This window comes from Podarcis tiliguerta, assembly GCF_965153285.1.
Source record: "Podarcis tiliguerta genome assembly, chromosome: 4".
In the NCBI taxonomy this organism is placed as follows: Eukaryota; Metazoa; Chordata; class Lepidosauria; order Squamata; family Lacertidae; genus Podarcis; species Podarcis tiliguerta.
Window position 1 is genome coordinate 65,751,627 of NC_139537.1, and position 18,543 is coordinate 65,770,169.

Below are 18,543 nucleotides of genomic sequence, written 5' to 3' on the forward strand. Positions count from 1 at the left end.
GGTTTTTGTGTGTTCTTCAAGTTATGTCTAATACTTGCCCTGCAAACCTACCCAAGCTAATATGTGAGTTTTGTTTGAAAGCAAGCTCGTGGGATGCACACAAAACGAACTCTTAACAACACACACACACACAAATTGGAAGGTCTTGGCACAAGAATCCACAATCGGTCAAATCAAAAAGTTGCCACAATCAGATCATAAAGGGACCTCATGTGCTGTCAGCAGTTTAGGCATTCGGAACAACTCTGTCCAATTGCACATTCTCCCCAGCCTTTGGACACCGTCCAAAACAAAATTAAAATACTTCCAGTGTAGTTTTTGCCAATGGCATGACAAGTTGATTAGGCTGCCATTTAACATTGGTCAGCTAATGCAACAACTTTACTTCCTGTCAGCAGCCCATAAGTTCTTATTTCAATCCAGGGATTTCAGAAAAGCTTAAGGAGTCTAGAGAAGGGGGAAGCTGAGCCTTGCCAGAATGCTGCCATGTCAAAAATTCCTTCAACACAAGAAATGGGGAGGTGCCAAGTTGCTCATGTTACGCTAGTTGTGAATTGGGCTTATACAGTTTATCCCCTTGCATCAGTTAAGGGATGCACAAAAGAGGATGGGGGGGGGAATGTATGTCTCGATGTGCCTCCAGAGGGAAGTACGTCTCACACTTGACATCCAATTGATTTGACTACCCAGAATGCAATGGTTTCTAAGCTCTATTCTCTGAACTAGAATGAACTGTGCAAAAGAAAACAATGGTTTCAAACAGAACATGCGGCATCTTAGTGCACACTGCCAAAACAGTGGGGGCTTCGCTCCTGCACTGCTGGGAGTTAAGCCATGGTCTGTCTTAGCATTACAGTCATACCTCGGGTTAAATATGCTTCGAGTTGAGCACGTTCCAGTTGCGCTCCTCAGCAACCCGGAAGTAACGGAGTGCGTTACTTCCGGGTTTCGCCACTTACGCATGCGCAGACGCTAAAAATGACGTCACGCGCATGCGCAGAAGCGGTGAAAAGCGATGCACGCGTGCGCAGACGCGCCATCGCTAGTTACATTTACCTCTAGATGAGAACGAGGCTCCGGAACGGATCCCGTTCGTATCTAGAGGTGCCACTGTACATCTAAACCACTTTTAAAAATAAAAATAAAAATTGGAGACCATATTGACACAGACACTGCAACTTACCTTCATACCAAAGGTAAATATTGTGATGATGATTTTAAAAACCAGAGCCAGGGCAAGTTGCCACATAGCCATGTACACTCCAATCCCAGCCGGTCTGTCAGGAATATCGTCCACAGGCCTCGTCATATTGGGGTCATTTATGTAGTCGCAGAGCTGCGAGGACTCCAGAGCGCCGCAGTCGTTGAACAGTTCTGAGATGAGCTCGCTGGTGCTCCTGCGAGTGTACGGATTGGGGAAAGCAATGATGGCAGTGATGGCAGTCACCACGATGACCTCTAAGACCGGGTACTTTCCAAGCTTGGTGGTTTTGCGCCTCCTGCACCAGGCAATGTTGCATCGGATGAAAAGCGTCCCCCACAAACCTCCAAAAACTCCCAGCAGAATGAAGGGGAAAAGTTCGGCCATGTACCAAGGCGTGTGATACTCCACATAAAACAGAACCAGGCGGCTGTTTCCGAATGGATTGATGGATCTCAAGGTAAAAGCAGCAACGAGGGCAGCAAAAAAGGATCTCCAGAGAGTCTTCAGCGGAAAGTAATAACTCACCTGAGAGAAAATAGAATCAATCAATAACAACCAGAGTGTTTCCCATTGGGAATCAGCATTAAGTTACACAGTGCATTTTAGAACATGCCCATATCCATTGCTTTCAAAGGTACAGTCGTACCTTGGAAGTCGAACGGAATCCATTCCAGAAGTCCATTCAACTTCCAAAACCAAAACACGACTTCTGATTGGCTGCAGAAAGCTCCTGCAGCCAAGTGGAAGCCACAGAAACCCTGTCAGACGCTCAGCTTCCAAAAATAGTTTGTAAACCAGAACAGTCACTTCTGGGTTTGTGATGTTCGGGAGCCAAAATGTTTGGGAACTAAACTGTTCGACTTCCAAGGTACAACCGTATTCGCCTGAGATTTGTGAGGGAAAGGGTGCACTGTCTCTCACACAAAGCTGTAAAAAGATCCCACCCACCCCCACCCAGACTCTGGGAGAGGACAACAGAAAAACTGTGTTGTATTAATTTTGCGATATCCATGTATATTTATGCAAATACATTGCAGAGGGGAATCAGCTCTTTCCCAGACTTTGGGGTGGTGCTGGGGAAAGGAAAGGGAACCAGCAGTGGCAGCTGCACCAGAGTAGCAGTGGCAGCCTAGGTAAAGGGACCCCTGACTGTTAGGTCCAGTCGGGGACGACTCTGGGGTTGTGGCACTCATTTCACTTTAGTGGCCGAGGTTGCAGGCGTACAGCTTCCGGGTCATGTGGCCAGCATGACTAAGCCGCTTCTGGCGAACCAGAGCAGCGCACGGAAACACCGTTTACCTTCCCACCAAAGCGGTACCTATTTATCTACTTGCACTTTGACATGCTTTTGAACTGTTAGGTTGGCAGGAGCAGGGACCGAGCAACGGGAGTTCACCCCGTCGTGGGGATTCGAACCGCTGACCTTCTGATCGGCAAGCCCTAGGCTCTGTGGTTTAGACCACAGCACCTACCCATCTGCTAAATAGGAAACTGGGAGGGTCACTACTCAAAGTTTCTGAGAGTTTTTTAGCAGACCAGTAGTCCCCTCACAGAGCTATTAATTCCTTGAGCACTTCAACAACCAACCAATCCCCCTTCCTAGCAAATTATGAGAAATGTAGCTCAGTGCAAGGAATAAGGTCCTCCTTACAACTCACAGCACCCATAAGAAGCCACAGTTCCGAGGTTTCTTTGGTCTGGTACAGATGTGGCCTGAGTGTGGCCTGCATATAATCTTCAGGAAACCTGTGGGTTTCTGCATAGCCCAAGTTGCTTCTTACCTCTTCTAGGCTAAAAAGGACACCACCGATTGGTGCTCCAAAGGCAACAGAGACACCGGCGGCAGCAGCAGCTGAAAGCACCTAAGCACGGAAATAATGACACACACGCAAGTTAAAGAGTCTGTGGAAAATACACATAAGTTTACGAGGTGAGGCGAGGAAATTGCAAAGCCCGACGTTACCTCTCGTCTCTTTCCCTCGTTCTTGCTGTACTTGGAGAAGAGGCTGCTGAAAAAGTTGCCACAGCAACAAGCCACGTGCACCAGCGGCCCTTCTTTGCCAAGGCTGAGTCCAGAAGACACCACCAGAACCAAGGTTACTGTTTTGATTAAGAGGGTCCATTTGCCCAGGTAGCCCCTTATAATGAAACCACTCAAGATGGTCTTTATCTGGAAGGCAGGAAGAACAAAAGTAGTTGGCAGCTTTAGATTTTGTGAAGCCGATGCAAATTTTGAAGAGGTGTTGTTGTTTTTAAGACTTGTGAAAGCTAAGTCTCTAAAAATACAAATCAGATGCTACTTTAATGCCAAAAGGTTTCTTCATTTTCACTCCCGATTCCATCTCCTTTAGCAGATTCCCCCATGTCTTTTTCAAACCTTCACTCTAAACCACCCTCAAGCATTGGAAATTAGGAAATTATTCCCACCCCCCGTTTTGAAATGCCTGTCAATCCAGAATGAAAGCAAAAAAAAAAAACCCTTACCTCTGGAATTCCAGAGCCGCAGGCGTAGGGAGCAAAAACCCGGACAAGGGACACAGCCAGGAAAGCAAACAATAGAGCCCACAAAATGTAAAGAAAATAATTTAGAATGTAAGCGCTTGCACCCTAGAGGGAGGAAAGAGAGAGAGAAAGAAACCAAGAACAAACAACTGTTAAATCAATCCAACAAGTACTATGTTTCTGCTAGTTGCTATATAAATAAGAGACGCTTTGGGGCTAGGTTTCTTCCCTGAATTTAATGACAGGGCTATTGCAGCAAAGAAAGCCCACCATTTATGCAAGGTTACATTCTGGGGATCACGCCTGAAGCCAAAATCACATATAGTCAAAACACACTAGGTGCAATGGCAGGTGGGATTGCCAAAGGATGCATACCTCCTTTTTATTTATTTATTTTTTGTTTTTGCCAAGCACGTAAAACTGAATGTATGCAAGTTAAATGCACATAAGTTGAGGGCTTACTGTATTTATTACATTGTCACCAATCTCCTCCAAAGGCAGCAGCCAATGGCTGGCCAGAAAGTAAGGTTCTGCCCTCCGGGGGGGGGGGCACAAATTGGCTCATTTGAAAAACCCTTTTGGGTGGGAAAACCAGCTCCAAGATCCCACCGGCTGAGGGGAATTCTCTTTGAGGGGCAAGCAAACACGCGTGCCTAGGCTAGTGTGGATGGTGGCCGAAAGCGAGGGGCCACAACCATCAGCTGCTGGGAAAGCGCTCAGCGGCCATTATTACATAGTCACTGAGTTCCTCCAAATAACCCATTTATTCAGCCACCATCCCAATTTGCTTGCACATAGCTTAGGCAGTCTGTACTAAGCATTCCTTCTGATTTGTTTATGGGGTGGTTGTATGACAATGAGCATTCATTCCGATTTGCTTGTGGGGTGTTTATACATCTCCATATTGATAATTCATGCACCCACACTTTTCAATGCAATTTCCCATCACTTTCCTAGCTGCAAAAAGTCTGTTTGTTTTTTTCTAAGCATTTTCTGTGTTCGAGTGACACCTCAATTTGCAGTTGCATTTGTATCCCTCCAGCCACATAGCGACAGGCTGGAGACTTCCAGTGTTTCTCCAACAGTACAAATATCTGCTTCTTGACTGCAGTTCTGCACACACTTAAGCAGGAGCCAGCACTGCAGAACTCAGGGAGACCTACATCGGGGTTAAGTTGTCGCAGAATTGGGCTACGTGTTATCTGTGTGGCACGCACAGTAAAGCAATTCATACAGAAAATGCAGCTGGGGGTAGGAAACACTAAACTCTTTATAAATACAGTGCATGGCCGCCACAACTATACTGCAAACCATATTTAAACAGATGCTAAACCACTGTGGGAGCTGGCGCGACATTTGGAAAATATTCATTAACTGCCCAAGACATTGCTCAACACATGTAGAAAAGGGTCTGCCCCATAATCCCTAAAAAGCAAGGATTATGCAGGACAAATGAACACAGATACAGGCAGTCAGGGGGGAAACTTGAATTGTCACCCATTCCCTCCCCACACAGTCAATAGTGTTTTTCTTTTTTAAGATACTGTAATGCAAAGTGGAAGTAAGTAGATGTAAGTAACTCTCAGTGTGAATATCGCTGGACTACAACTCCTATCAGCCCCAGCCAGAATTCCCTTATGGTCATGAGAGTTGGAGTCATGCAACCATTTGGTGGCACCAGATTGGATACCCCTGAAGTAACCCTTACCGGCAAGAAATGAAGGTTGTGCTAAGAGCCACAGTTTAGTGGGAGAGCATTTGCCTTGAGGGCAGAAGCTCTCTGGTTCAATCACTGCCCATTTGGACTGGGAAAGACTCCGACCTGAAATCCCGGACCGGCTGCCATTCAGTGTAGACATTACTTAGCAAACTGGACCAGCCAACTGGATAGCTCAACTGGTTAGAGCATGGTGGCGATAATGCCAAGATTGCAGGTTTGATCCCCATATTGGACAGCTGCATATTCCTGAATTGCAATTCTGTAATTCTATTCTATGAATGTTCCCAGCTCAGGATATGGCAGTTTCCTGTGGTCTGTACACCGGATAAGGGAGGATTCAGCTAACAGCTCATCTAATAGCTGGGTCCTTAACCCCTTGTTAAATCACATGGAATCAATGTGAAGCTCCTTGTACATGAATAAGAATGGCATTTCACCATAGGATGGCTCCAAATGATTTAATGCTGCAAAAGCTAGAAAGGGATTACCACTCAGCAGGCATGGGTCCGCCCACACCTCCCACTAGTCCCTTTGTCTTACCTATTTGAACAGAACAATTATTAATTGGGTGGCTCTTCTCACCAATTTTGACAGCTGGATTTGCTTATCCCCAGCTAAAGAAAATATTAATGGCATCTCTGTTTTGACACTTACTGAAGCCGTGAGTAATCCTTATTGCCACAGCTGAAGAGCATTTGTTTAAATTTCCCCATGAACGTCTTCCCATAGAGCTTTAAACAAGAGCCAGCTATGGCAATAATCATTATTCCTTTACAGGATGGGCTTTGTTTGCAAATCACGGTCCATACCAGTGTGAATAGCCTTGGAGTTAAGAGAGGCTGCTCTTGAAAATTTGGTTCTCAAAATACTTGGAAGAGAACCTCTTTGTCCTCTTGATATAGCTAAACTGTTGCTGGGCTTGGTTCCTACCACTCCTACCCCTTAAATCACAGATATAAAAACTTAAGAGATATATTTTAGAGAAAGGCTAGGAAGGCTGCCTCTTTTCGACAAACCTAAATCTGGTGGAACTGGTTTGAGAATATGCATTCTCTGCTCTGGAAATTAATGTTTTGTGGCATGGAGACTGTGTGTACCCAGATCTCTCATGCTCAAAATGTTACATATGTCTTCAGCCTAAGCCCCACGGAGATAAAAGACAACCTATGTTTCCACCCATGCTTTGAGACTCAGCTTTTCCCATAAGTATCTGAATGCCCCTAAGGTACTTTCATTTCCTTTCACCAGTCAAAAAATCAAACCATGGGTGTTACTAGGTTCAACCTTCCTCCAAGGAACTTACAGAAGAATTTTGGCCTCAACCTCGCGAGGTGTATGTTGAGAGGCAATGGCTTGACTTGGCCAGAAAGAAAATCATGCTTTAGGGTTACACCATGCATTAGCTTTAGGGCTGTGTATTCCCAACCCCCTTCTCTGGTATGGCAGTGAGAACACCTCAAGCTTCCACTTCCATTTTTAATTAACTGAATTTTGCTGTCCGTACCCTAAGTTTTGGTTAGCCTATGGTTTACTGAAACAACCAAAGACGGCTCAGAGTTTTGGAAAAAAATTCAGTTAGTAAAGATTTCAGTTAGTAAAGAACAAAAACAAAAGTTTACAATCTTCTCACAGCCAGTCCAGGTAAGGGAGAGGGGGTACACAAAACATTGTTTACTGTTGTCCTAACACAGACGGTTTAGTTGCCCAATGGCTGAGCCCAATCGTCTCTTGTATTTAGTAACTACAGGACAAATCTGTGACAGAATAGTAACGGGGCAGTTGATTTACGGGTGACATAGCTTCTGGCACCCATTCACCTCCCAAGGACAGTTTTAATATGGAAACTGGAACAAAATTGTTCTTGGACTGTCAAAGCAGTAGACTGCACTGGACCAATGTTGCAAGCAAGAGTGGGGAACCTGTGTTTCTGGTCTGCAGCTCCTAGTATGACCACTGGAAGTTCAGCCTTGGGCTGATAGGAGAGTCTGACAACTTTTGGAGAGTCACATGTTTCCCATCCCTGCCGTAGTGTTTTGTGGGCTTACATGGGCGTAGCCAGGGTTTTTGTTAGGGGGCAGAACAGACCTGATTGGTCGGTTGGTTAAGTATTTCTATTGTTTTACTTGATCCCCTGCCCCCCCCCCTTTGGCTACATCCATGTGGGCTTAGTGAGTACCGTTATGCAGAAGGAAAAACAGAAGGAACACGGGATACGGTGGCTGTCTGATTTGCTTCAATATTTTTATACACCAGGCATCTGCTATAGAGGTCCTCCCTCCCTCTCTCTCTCTCTCTCTCTCTCTCTCTCTCTCACACACACACACACTAATTAAGACAATTCTGACAGGTGTCAGAATTCATAACCGCAGTGTGACAAACAGCTCTGAAGCCACGAAAAGGCACGAAACCTCAGGGTAAAATGGTGTTGCAAAAATATCCATCTATATCCATGTCTTCAATCTGTCAAATTCCATTAGCTATGACAAGCAAAATTCATCAGGCGCAGATAAGGAAGAGTCTGAAAATATTACATCCGAGACACTGCCCTTTAAGGATTGCCTACATAAAGCTAATAATTTTCCATTCTTAGTGCAAACGTTTCATAAAAGTGACAGGAGGATATAAAGTTTGTACAATAGCAATTAGAAAGGGAGGCAGCCATATTTCAGTGGTGGAGACCACATGCTCTTCATGCAAAGGGTTCCAAGGTCAATCCCTGGTGCTTCAGGTAGGCTGGGAAAGCCTGTCATTCAAATCCCCAGAGAGTCTCTTTTGGTCAACACAGGACATGCTAAGCTAAATGGACTAATGGACAAAGGCAGCTTTCTATGTCCCTGTGGTTCCGCCAAGCATTAGACATGCACATAAGTGAACGAGGAGAGTGATTCCAATAATGCTCTTAAACACCCTGTAACTCCATGAGAGCCAGCATCGTGCCATGGCTATAGTGCTGGAGTCCTGTATTAGGTAATTTAATTAGTCGAATTACAACTTTAAAACTATGTGGAATATGATTATGTTGGTTGCAGATAAAAGATGGCATCGTCTCAGCTGCTGTGCTTATGAGCAAAACTTTGCACATCTTCAAGTCATAGAAGCAGGTGCAGTGAGTGGCACACCCCCTCTCCTGTGAATTTCAGGTAATTTGCAGGCTCCATATTGTTTTGAACTAACTTGCCTTGGTCCTAATTAGATAAGACTTCAATGACAAAGCACACCTTCTTATCCTTCCTTCAGCAAACCAATAATCTCTCCAGGGCTTCTTTCAAGTTTAGCAGAACACATTTTAATGAGAGTTCCTTGCTAAAATATTAACCGTGCAGGGAAGAACAGTGAAAATTATTTGAAAGGTGTAGACATACCTCGGACTGGTTAACTAGAAGTTCAGACCACTTTTGCCACTGCGGACATTTGTCCCTGTCCTCAAAAGAAGTTTCATTAAATGTCCAGCAACACTGCTCATGGCTGTACCAGAATGCGGATAAACAGACTCCTTCTTTCAGATCTGTCATCCAGTCCACCGCCAAATCGATAACTCCAGCTAATGTGCCTGGCGGGGGGGGGGGGGGGGAGGAGGACAGACATTAATACACGAAGTATATGTCTAAGGGAAAAACCCAGACATTTGAATGTAAGAGAAATGAATGTGGTTCTCACAGAAAACCCATAAATATGAATCAATCCATAAACAGGTGGCATTCACAGTCAACTCTATGTTGAATCACCACCCTGTGGTGACCAAAATAAGAGTTTATCTCACTCTCCGACTGTATATGTAATTTATGACTCCCTATCCACAAAATTGTCTCAGGGCTGCGGGGCCATTTCAAGAACACGTGTCCTTAAAACACACATTAGGGGGTTGAGAGAGACCTGGGAAAACAGAAGATAAAGGGAAGTTCTCTTTTACCTTCCTGTAGAGTTTACTGTGCAATGTTTCCTTTTAAATGCCATCTGCTTTTCTTGGCTCAGCTCAGAGAATTTCTAAACAACAGGCTCCCCTAATCGCACACAAGCAAGCTCGTTCGGCCAGACAAGAGTATGTTTGCAGCGCAAGTAAATATGTTCTTGTCTAGACTGCTCCATGTGCCAATAAAATCAATGGGGTCGAAACCGAGGTCAAAACTGGTGGTGGGGCTACTGTGTGGGTCTCATGCCAGGATCAGGCCACCAGATGAACAAGCAAGCATCTTGCGTGCTTATTAGTCTCAATACCCTGTCACTTAAAATAGGAAAACATAAAAAAAAAAGATTTAAGGGACGTCATTTACATTGTGAAGACCAGAAGGTATAATTTACCAACGCTATACATCTAAAATGTACAATGGCTTTTTTTCCCCTTTGCTTTTTTTTTTTGGCACACATCTGATCTGATAGTTTTTTCAAATTACATAGCACAACAGCGACATCCAGTGGTAGCTAAAGAATCATGCAGTACTGGGACTGTGTTGCAATAGCTTTATACAGACCAATCCAAAAATTACAAAGCAGAAATTTGCCAAATATGTTCTCCAACACTTGAGTTCAGTTTGCTGGTGCATACAAAGAGATCCAAAACTGTATAGGCTTTTCCGTTCACCATAGCACTGAAAACAGTTAAAGTTATGCACTCTTGGATCTGCATGGACACTGGTAATGAAGGGTAAACTTGTTTCATATGTACGCCAAAGTTCTGTTCACATGCAAAAGCTGTTCCTGGGCAAACAATTTTAATTCAGGGATTTATTAATTTTTTTACTTTTCTTTATATTTTTTCAGTCATCACAGTACTATGAAGATATATGGCCTATTAACTGATAGTAAGCCAAAACACCAGTTAGTAACAGAGTTGCCAGTAAACTGGAAAATGCCTGAAAATAAAATAGCTATAAAATCACCTGGCTCAGGCGATTTTTAAAAAAACATACTTCTAATTTCTCCTCACCATTTATGGCTTCACCTAAAATATTCCCAGCAATTAAGCCCGGTGATAGTTGAAATCTGTTTGTAAAATCTTATTTGGTCTACATTTGGAACAGAAATCTAAGTCTTTGGCATTTGAAAAATAAAAGCATAGATAAAGAGGATGCATATAATCCATTCAGGGAGCTACAGGTTTGATTCCATATTTCCAGTGATACAACTTCCCTTTTATTAATGTCTATTTTTGTAGCATAAATTTAGTCAAGGCCAAGAAATGGGCATATTAGTGTCAACAAAACAAGAGCTTCATAAAGCATTTACATTCACAGGAATATTTTCACAGAGAGCGCCTATTTCTGGTTAATAAAAAAAATCTAGGTCAATGTTCAACATGCAATTTTACACACATATCCCAAAGCATGAAGCATAGCTACATCTTCCCTTCAGCATGCTGAAATGTTAGGGATCGCACGCATAAAATCAATTTATGCAGATGCCCTCATAGGGAAGGGGAGAATGTCTACATTGGTCAACATAGCATAAGACTTTCTTGAAAATACCTGCCAGCAGTCCTATAAGAAGCATCACAACCCATCCCGACCAGGCATCTAGTAAACTTTTGATGAACTCCCATATTGACTCCTTGCTTTTGTTTGTAATCTGGAAGGGGGGAAATAGTGTTTAGTTGAAAGACATGCAATTTTTATTTAGGACAGTTCTATATAACCAAGCAGCCCAACAGAAAAACATGCCTTGATCGCATAATATTTGCATTTGTTTACACTGCAAATTTGTATACAGGATTTGCATGGAATACAGTTAAAGCAGAGTTTTGGTTCACATAAATGCATTAACAAGTTAGGATTCCTTGATGAAATTTGGACACTGATATTTGATAGTCTGTCTTGCTGTAAGACAAAAGATGCTTATTTTCTTCTAGGTCTTTCCCTTAACAGACAACCACATAATGCAGTATACATGATTTTGAAAGAAGAATTTAAGCATTGAGAAAGACAGGGATCGCCAACATGGTGCTTCCAGATGTTGTTGGACTCCAAACTCCATCAGTCCCAGCCAACATGGCTAATACTCAGGGATGATGAGTGGGGTATAAATAATGAAATTATCACCATCATCAGAGTTGTAGACCAGAAACATTCAGAGAGCACCATGTTGACTATCCCTGCAGTAGTCTAAAGATTCATATTCCTCCAGAAGTGGATTTTTAAATATGCCTTGTCTTTGATGGCAAGTTCCTTCAACCTTTTCTCAAAGTATTACTTCAGTCATTTTGATTTCTTTATTTCATAACATTTTATACACGTGATTGTAATAAAATCTCAAAGTGGTTTATGAAAAGGTCAGACCTATCAATTTGGGTGTGTAGGGGTTAATGATCTACCACGTTAGCTATCAGAAATGCTCCCTGCTTTTGAAATATTTTTCCCCTTACCTTTCTATGCCTGTCTGTGTCACGTGACTTCTCCCTCAACCAATCAATGGTATGAAAGTCTTCATATGTCCCAACATCGGGGAAAGGTTCATCCAAGAAATCCATCAAATTTCCAGACCCATTCATGTTTCCAGCATTAACCATATTAGTACCTGTAAGGAAAATAGAGGGACAAGTTCAGAAATTTACTCCTCGGGTACCTCTCCTTGTCATTCCCACCAACCCAGGCAAACAGAGAACATTATAGAATTGAAGAATAGGATTGATCAATACTAGAAAAATAACTTAAAATCTATTTCCTTTGTTACTCCTGGCAATGGCCAAGTCAATGATCCCAGGTAAGTCACTGACACACAGTTGGTCTGATCCCAGTTTCTTGTCCAGAGCACAATTTGAAACTCCACCTTGAAGGATCGCTCTCCCACTGTACAATAGATTTCAGTCTGTTAAAGACCTAATGAAAGGTGGGTACTGAGCAGACATAACCAACATAAAATGAAGAATTATGCAACTAGTTCCACATGCTCAGGGGAGATCTGGAATTGTGTTTCTCGCAGAGAGGTTTCCTCTGCACACAACAAAACCTCTTTTGTAATTGAGGGGGGAAATATACATTTGTAGCATCACATACAAATGTGAAAAAGTGGGGTGGGGAATCTACTGAGCATGCCTAAAATAGCCCTTTGTATACCGGCCTTTGAATTTGAGCAATATTTTCTTTATAAGCATGTCTCTGCCCTTTGATAGCTGATTATTCTGCAGTCCATAGTATCTTCAATCAGTTTCTCACTCCTACAAGTAACTTTGCACACAAGCATTTTACTCACATTAGCAGATGATTTGTGCACGTGCTCCCCCTTCTCTTCTGCACTCTCTAAAATCACAAGTTGCAGATTTCCATTTCATGGAAGGCAATCTCAATTGAATCTGTTGATTTGATCTTATACTGCTTATCCAAGTAGAAAACGCATGTGATCAATTACTTGGCAAACTAGGCCATATACTGATTATTGGAACCGACTCACTGACTAGCATGGGAGATGTGTTTTGCTCACTGGCAAAAAAAAAAAAAAAAAAAAGGAGCCCACAAGGGTGAATTCCAACAATGTCAATCTGTTCCAGAGGGCTGAAGAATCTACAAGGGCAGGAATGGGGGTGAAAGGGGACTTTTAAAGTAGTTTATGTGCTTCATAGTATATTGGGCCAATCTGTAATGAGCATATTCAAAAAGATGTTTTTAGTAAACAGCTCAGGACCTCAATATCTCACTGACTACCTCTGCCCATATGAACCAACCCAGACCCTGCAATCATCATCTTCTTTGTGTTCCAAAAGTCCAGAGGGCAGCAAAATGAGGATATGCCTTGTCTGCGGTGGCTCCCCAATTGTGGAACGCTCTCCCCAGGGAGGTTCGCCTGACGCCTTCATTGCATATCTTTAGGCACCAGGCAAAAAGATTCCTCTTCGCCCATGCCTTAATTAAACAATCTATGGCTTTTAAAATTGGGGGGGGGGTATTGTTTTTGTTTGTTACTACGTTATATTTTTGTGTTGTAAACCACCCTGTGATCCTCAGGCAGTAGAGAATTTAATTTTAAAAAATATTCTTAGGGATTGTTCAGATTTCACCTTTTTGTAAACAATGACAATGGCCATACCTAGAAGTGATCATAAGGACTGCTGTTGGTGCTGGTGTGCTCTTGATACCCTCATGCAACCCAATTAATAATAATAATAATTAGGGGAGAAAGATCCAGCAAATCCAGTAATTCAGAAGAAAATATCGAAAGGTAAAAATAATACATTCTAGAACATCTTTAAGTCCTAAGATGTCCACCCTGTTGTGAAAAAGGCAGCTGTGAAGAAAAGGCAAACTGAGCAGAATGAAAATAAAACTACCGGTATCATAACAATATTATACAAATGGATGGTAAAACTACATTTGGAATACAGCGGACAGTTGTGGCCACCTCACTTCAAAAAGGATATTGTAGAGCTGGGCAAGTTTCAGAAAATAACAACCAAAGTGATCAAAGAGCTGGAGCAAATCCACTTTGAAAAGATAGGTTAAAACATTCGAGGCTTTTTAGTTTAGAAAAAAAGTAGAGAGGGAGGACACAATAGAGGTTGATAAAACTATGTATGCTGCAGAGAAAGTGGACAAGGATATCTTTTTTTCAGTCTCTCATAATACTAGAACCTGGGGACATCCAAGGTGACAGTGAATGTTAGAAGGCTCCGGCCTGCCAACAGGATTTATTTGCACAGCACATAGTTAAAACCATGGAGTTTTCTCCCACAAAATATAGTGATGGCCTCTAGCTTGGATGGTTTTAAAAGATGATTAGACAAATTCATGGAGGATATAGCTACTAATCATGATATCTATGTTCTACCTCCACTGTTGAAGGCAACATGCCAGTCAGTGCGGAAGATCTGCTGCTGCACTGAGAACCTGCTTGTGGAGTCCCCACAGGTATCTGGTTAGCCTATCAGAACCGGGTTAGGTAAGTCTTTGGTGTGATCCAGCCAGGCTCTTCTTATGTTGGAAAAAAAATGGCTTTCTAGGAAGATAGGAAATTGCCTTATATCAGACCACCTCCATTTTGTACACACTGTCAGTTGCCTCCAGAATTTCCCTACATGCATATGCTGGGGATTGAACCGAAGCCTTCTGCATGCAAGGCATGTATTCTACGCTTTCTCATACTTCTCCTTTCTTCTAGCGCTTCTGAAGAAGCCAGAACTTAACAAATATATAGAGAACTGTTTTCTTATTAGACTTGGTTATGTTTTACAGAACAATCCTATGTGGGATCGTGGCAGAGCAGAGAAGCAGATCCATTGCCATATCCTAGAGCGCTCATGTGGTTGTCCGAGGACACCCCTCTACTTGAGAACCCTCCAGTCCATTTTAGTTCAGACCCCACACCTTTTACACATGAGGAGCCCAACCCATAAATACAAGTTAAAATCAAAAACACTAAAAGCACAGAAAAAGTGTGTGTGAGGGTCACCTCAGGAGTCCAAAGGCATGTCTAAAAAATGAAGGCTTGCAGAAACATGGAATGTGCTCTAATATTAATGATAGCAGAGGGGGCTTTCTTGATACTTCTATCATCCTCATAAGTGCAAGGAATGACACCCTGAGAGAGGGCTTCTCCTATGGAACGCCAACCCCAGAGAGGTGCATCTAACACCATCATTCATCTTCTGTCATATGCTGAAGATGCATCTGGTTATCCTGGCCTTTGACAGTTAAGAGGTAGTTTTGTGGGATGCACATCATCTGGTTTGTTACTTTTACCTATTATGTACTGCTTCTGTTTGGAATTCTTTCACTTGATTAAAAAATAATACTTGTATAAACAGTTTCCCCTGTTGTTTTTAATTGTGTGGTTTCATTGTTGCAACCCACACTTATTCTCACACCTTATGGTGAAGGGCAGGAAAGAAATCTTAGATATTTGCTTGCCAACAGAGGTCTGATAAATGGCCCTCTCTCAGAACACTGAGAGAATGTCCTTTCTCATGTCCCAACTGAACTTTCCTAAGATGTTGGCAGGAAAATTAGCATTGTTTCTGTTGTGCTTTACAAGCATTTATTTAAAACACTTCTGCACTTCTTAACATTATTGAATTTCGAAGAAGTGTCCAAAGATAAAATCGAAGGCTCACAAAGCAGGATAGAACAATAGAATTCAATTTCTTCCTTCTCCACAGTGAACTGACCAAATATACAACCCATCATCAGTGATCAAGGAATGCAAGGTGCTTTATTTGCTATGAATGTGGGAAGACAACTAAGCTAGGTAATAATACACGGTTGAAATAATTCCAGGAGTAGGCTGGTACAGAGCAGAAGGGCCTGTTGTGTGGCAATACTTTTTAACAGAGGATTTGGAAGGAGTATGGAATGGATGTGGTTATAAGAAGGATCTGTTTCTGCTGTCTAGGCCCAGGCCAGTGTAAGATCTCCTTTTCAGTGTTAAGGAACAAGGAGTGGGTTCTCACTTTTCTGTCAGGGCATTCAGGGTCCAAATGACAGCAATTTGGTTACTGGACAACGAAAATGGATTCTATGCGCCCTAACTGTGGCCAAGAGACAGGTACTGATGAACTGGAAGAATAAAGATTTGGTTCTGTTTAATCAATGGATCAACAACATGACCACAGTTGCAACATATGAACGGATTGCCGATAGACACAGACTTTGTTTGGATAAATATTGACATTAAGAATGAGTTTTTGTAGCATTTAGTGGGTTATTAGTAATCATATGTATCAGGACAAAAATAGTACTTATAATAATTATTAATATTAACAAATGACAGCAATTAGGGTATTTGCTAGTGACACAGTACAACATGTGAGGATATTAAATTCCCAAGAGAAGAATTAGCGTGGAAACTCTTCAGTGATAAAAAGCATGCAACACCAAAGAACTGCTTGCATTTTAACCATGACTCATCTTTTTTGTTCCGGCAGAGACATATTTCACCATGTCCTGACAGAAACTGAAAACTGTTCCACTGTTCCATTCTTATACTGCTCTTTTATATTTGACCCTGTCCAAACAACTGCCATCACTCTAGTTAATCCATTTCCAAACACCCCAAATACCTTACTAATATAAAAGGCGTAACTCTCACATAAACGGCAAATGCCAGCCAATTAATGTACTCATAGCTACAGAGGAATTGGAAAGAAAAGAGAAATTATATTTCTGTATCTCCCTATCCAGTGTGACAAGGAAGTCATTCAGCTGTAGGAGATAAGCACACCCACCCACCCACCCACTCCCAAAGCATTTCTGTGCATGGCTTAATACTGGGTGTTAATTCCCCACAAACAAAAATAACTAGAATTCACAAACAGAATGAATTACGCTAGAAATCTGATGAGTAACACTTCCCTTAAAAGCACGGGAAAATTTACATTGTAATGCAAACGCTGACATCAATATGCTGTAAAGGCTGCATAGCTGCGTTGGTAATACAATCGCTCCTCTCCTGCCCCCCTAATTAAATTGTACCTTGCTCATTTTTTTAAAAAAAAATATATGTTAAAACACTGGCAACGGATTGCCTCCTTCAGCTTAAAAAACGCCCCCTCTGACAACACAGCTGCTGAACTGTCCAGCCGGAAGATCTGGGGAACAAGCAAAACAGCCTCTGCACCTGCCAGCACAGACCGTGCCACGTTTTTATTTACAAAAAAAAGGAAACCTGCTCGACAGAGGTTGATTTCAAAACAAAGCCAGAAGGGCAAAAGCCCAGTAAGTCGTGTTAATGGAGGGTGTTCTCCTCTTACCTGCAATGCAACATCGTTTAGTTCAACCCCCAAATTCCAGACACCATCCTTTCTTTCCTGCTATGGCTGCAAAGGTAGTGATGTCATATGGAGGAAGCCGTAGCAGTCACGTGACTGCGTGCTCTCTCTATTGGAGAGCTGATTGAGAGACAGGCAGCAGCCGGCGTCCAATCCTCCAGGATTAAAACCAGCCTGTTGAGAAATTTGCTTCCACCTTCGCAGCTGACACTGCAATTACTTGTGGATTCTTTTTATTTTTTTATTTTGCAGCTATGCTATTAGATGACTATTTCATGCACAGTCTTGTTATGTTCTTATTTGGGGGGGGGGATATATATGTGTGTGTGTGTGTATATATATGGGGCAGAATGTTGTTGATTTTTTTTAATTCTTTTTGAATGAATATTCTGTTTTCACTAGACAATCTGATACAATCCTGAAGAAATTCCACATTTCAATTAATGCAATTTCTTTGTGTATATAATACACAAGTACTGTACTAAAAGAAACTGCATTAGTTGAAGGATTTCTATACTGTATCGCATTCATTTCTTCCCTTTCCCTCAGTGTGCACACAAACACCATACCAGGCTAGTATTTTGGAGGCATAGTCTGGGTATGCCTCCCAAGGCCCCTCCCCTTAAACCGAAATTTCCACTCTGAGGAAAGTCTGAAAGGGATTGCAGGCATGCTTGTTTGCAGGGCCAATGGGGTGGGCAGTGGAAGGGGCTGGCAGGAGGGCCACTTGGCCTGGGCATCAAGCTCAAATGTGTCTCAAATTCAGACGCGCTAATACAAGTATTTGGCCACTTGATCGGTTTGCCAATTTACGTGCTTCAAACCAAAATGTAGCATTTGTGCTCAGAGCTGCAAATTAAAGGAGGAAAGAGTTGTGATTAATTAAAAGGATCTTTCATTTTGCTTAACAGGTACTGATTTTGTCGTATTAAGGAGTCAATGTTCATAAATATTGATGAATGAGGGGCTGCCCCCCAGGCTGGCCCACCTACCCCCCCCCACCAACCCCCCACTCCTTTTACACCTTGCCAAACCCTCATCCCCTCTCCCTCACTTCTTTTATGCCTCCCCAACCCCCCCTCCCCTTAACCTTGTCAAACCATACCTTACAGCCCTCTGAAACCTCACACCCTTCCCTCAGGCCTTGCTAAAACCACAGGAGCCAACTCCTAGGGGCCAATGGGTCTTTGGCCCCACCAATAAAATATCTGAGGGGGTCAGCCCCCTCCCCATGTTGATGGACATTGCCATTCAAATGGTATGTGCTGCATCACGTGATTGATTATGCGGGGTAAGGCTTACCTGCTCCCCCCCCCCATTTTATTCAAGTTGGCACACCTGGCCCAAACTATGCCCCACTCTTATAACTTGCCAAACCCCCTTCCCCTTACAGTTTGCAAACCCTGCTTTGCTTCCCCTTACCTGCTTGCC

The 18,543-nt window shown here is 42.6% G+C and overlaps 1 protein-coding gene and 1 long non-coding RNA gene across 3 annotated transcripts in view; one reads left to right on the forward strand and one right to left on the reverse strand.

Annotated features, from left to right (window-relative positions):
• The window catches only part of CLCN4 (chloride voltage-gated channel 4), a 32,059-nt gene extending 14,841 nt beyond the window's left edge, over positions 1–17,218 (reverse strand). Inside the window, exons 1-8 of the mRNA XM_083437449.1 lie at positions 17,095–17,218; positions 11,782–11,933; positions 10,889–10,988; positions 8,789–8,976; positions 3,689–3,811; positions 3,168–3,374; positions 2,986–3,066; positions 1,184–1,729 (exon numbers count right to left, since the gene is read on the reverse strand). Of these exons, the coding sequence (XP_083293575.1) occupies positions 1,184–1,729; positions 2,986–3,066; positions 3,168–3,374; positions 3,689–3,811; positions 8,789–8,976; positions 10,889–10,988; positions 11,782–11,925 (1,389 nt within the window). The 5' untranslated portion in view covers positions 11,926–11,933; positions 17,095–17,218. The remainder of the gene's footprint in view (positions 1–1,183; positions 1,730–2,985; positions 3,067–3,167; positions 3,375–3,688; positions 3,812–8,788; positions 8,977–10,888; positions 10,989–11,781; positions 11,934–17,094) is intronic.
• Positions 13,598–15,884, forward strand: LOC310676134. 2 transcript variants are annotated; one of them, XR_014510423.1, is made up of 3 exons: positions 13,598–14,466; positions 14,582–15,046; positions 15,738–15,884. It is a non-coding gene; the product is annotated as an uncharacterized lncRNA (long non-coding RNA). The 2 variants fall into 2 exon arrangements; XR_014510424.1 differs by lacking the exon at positions 15,738–15,884 and having other exon boundaries at positions 14,582–15,150.
• Positions 17,219–18,543: the final 1,325 nt, after the last annotated feature.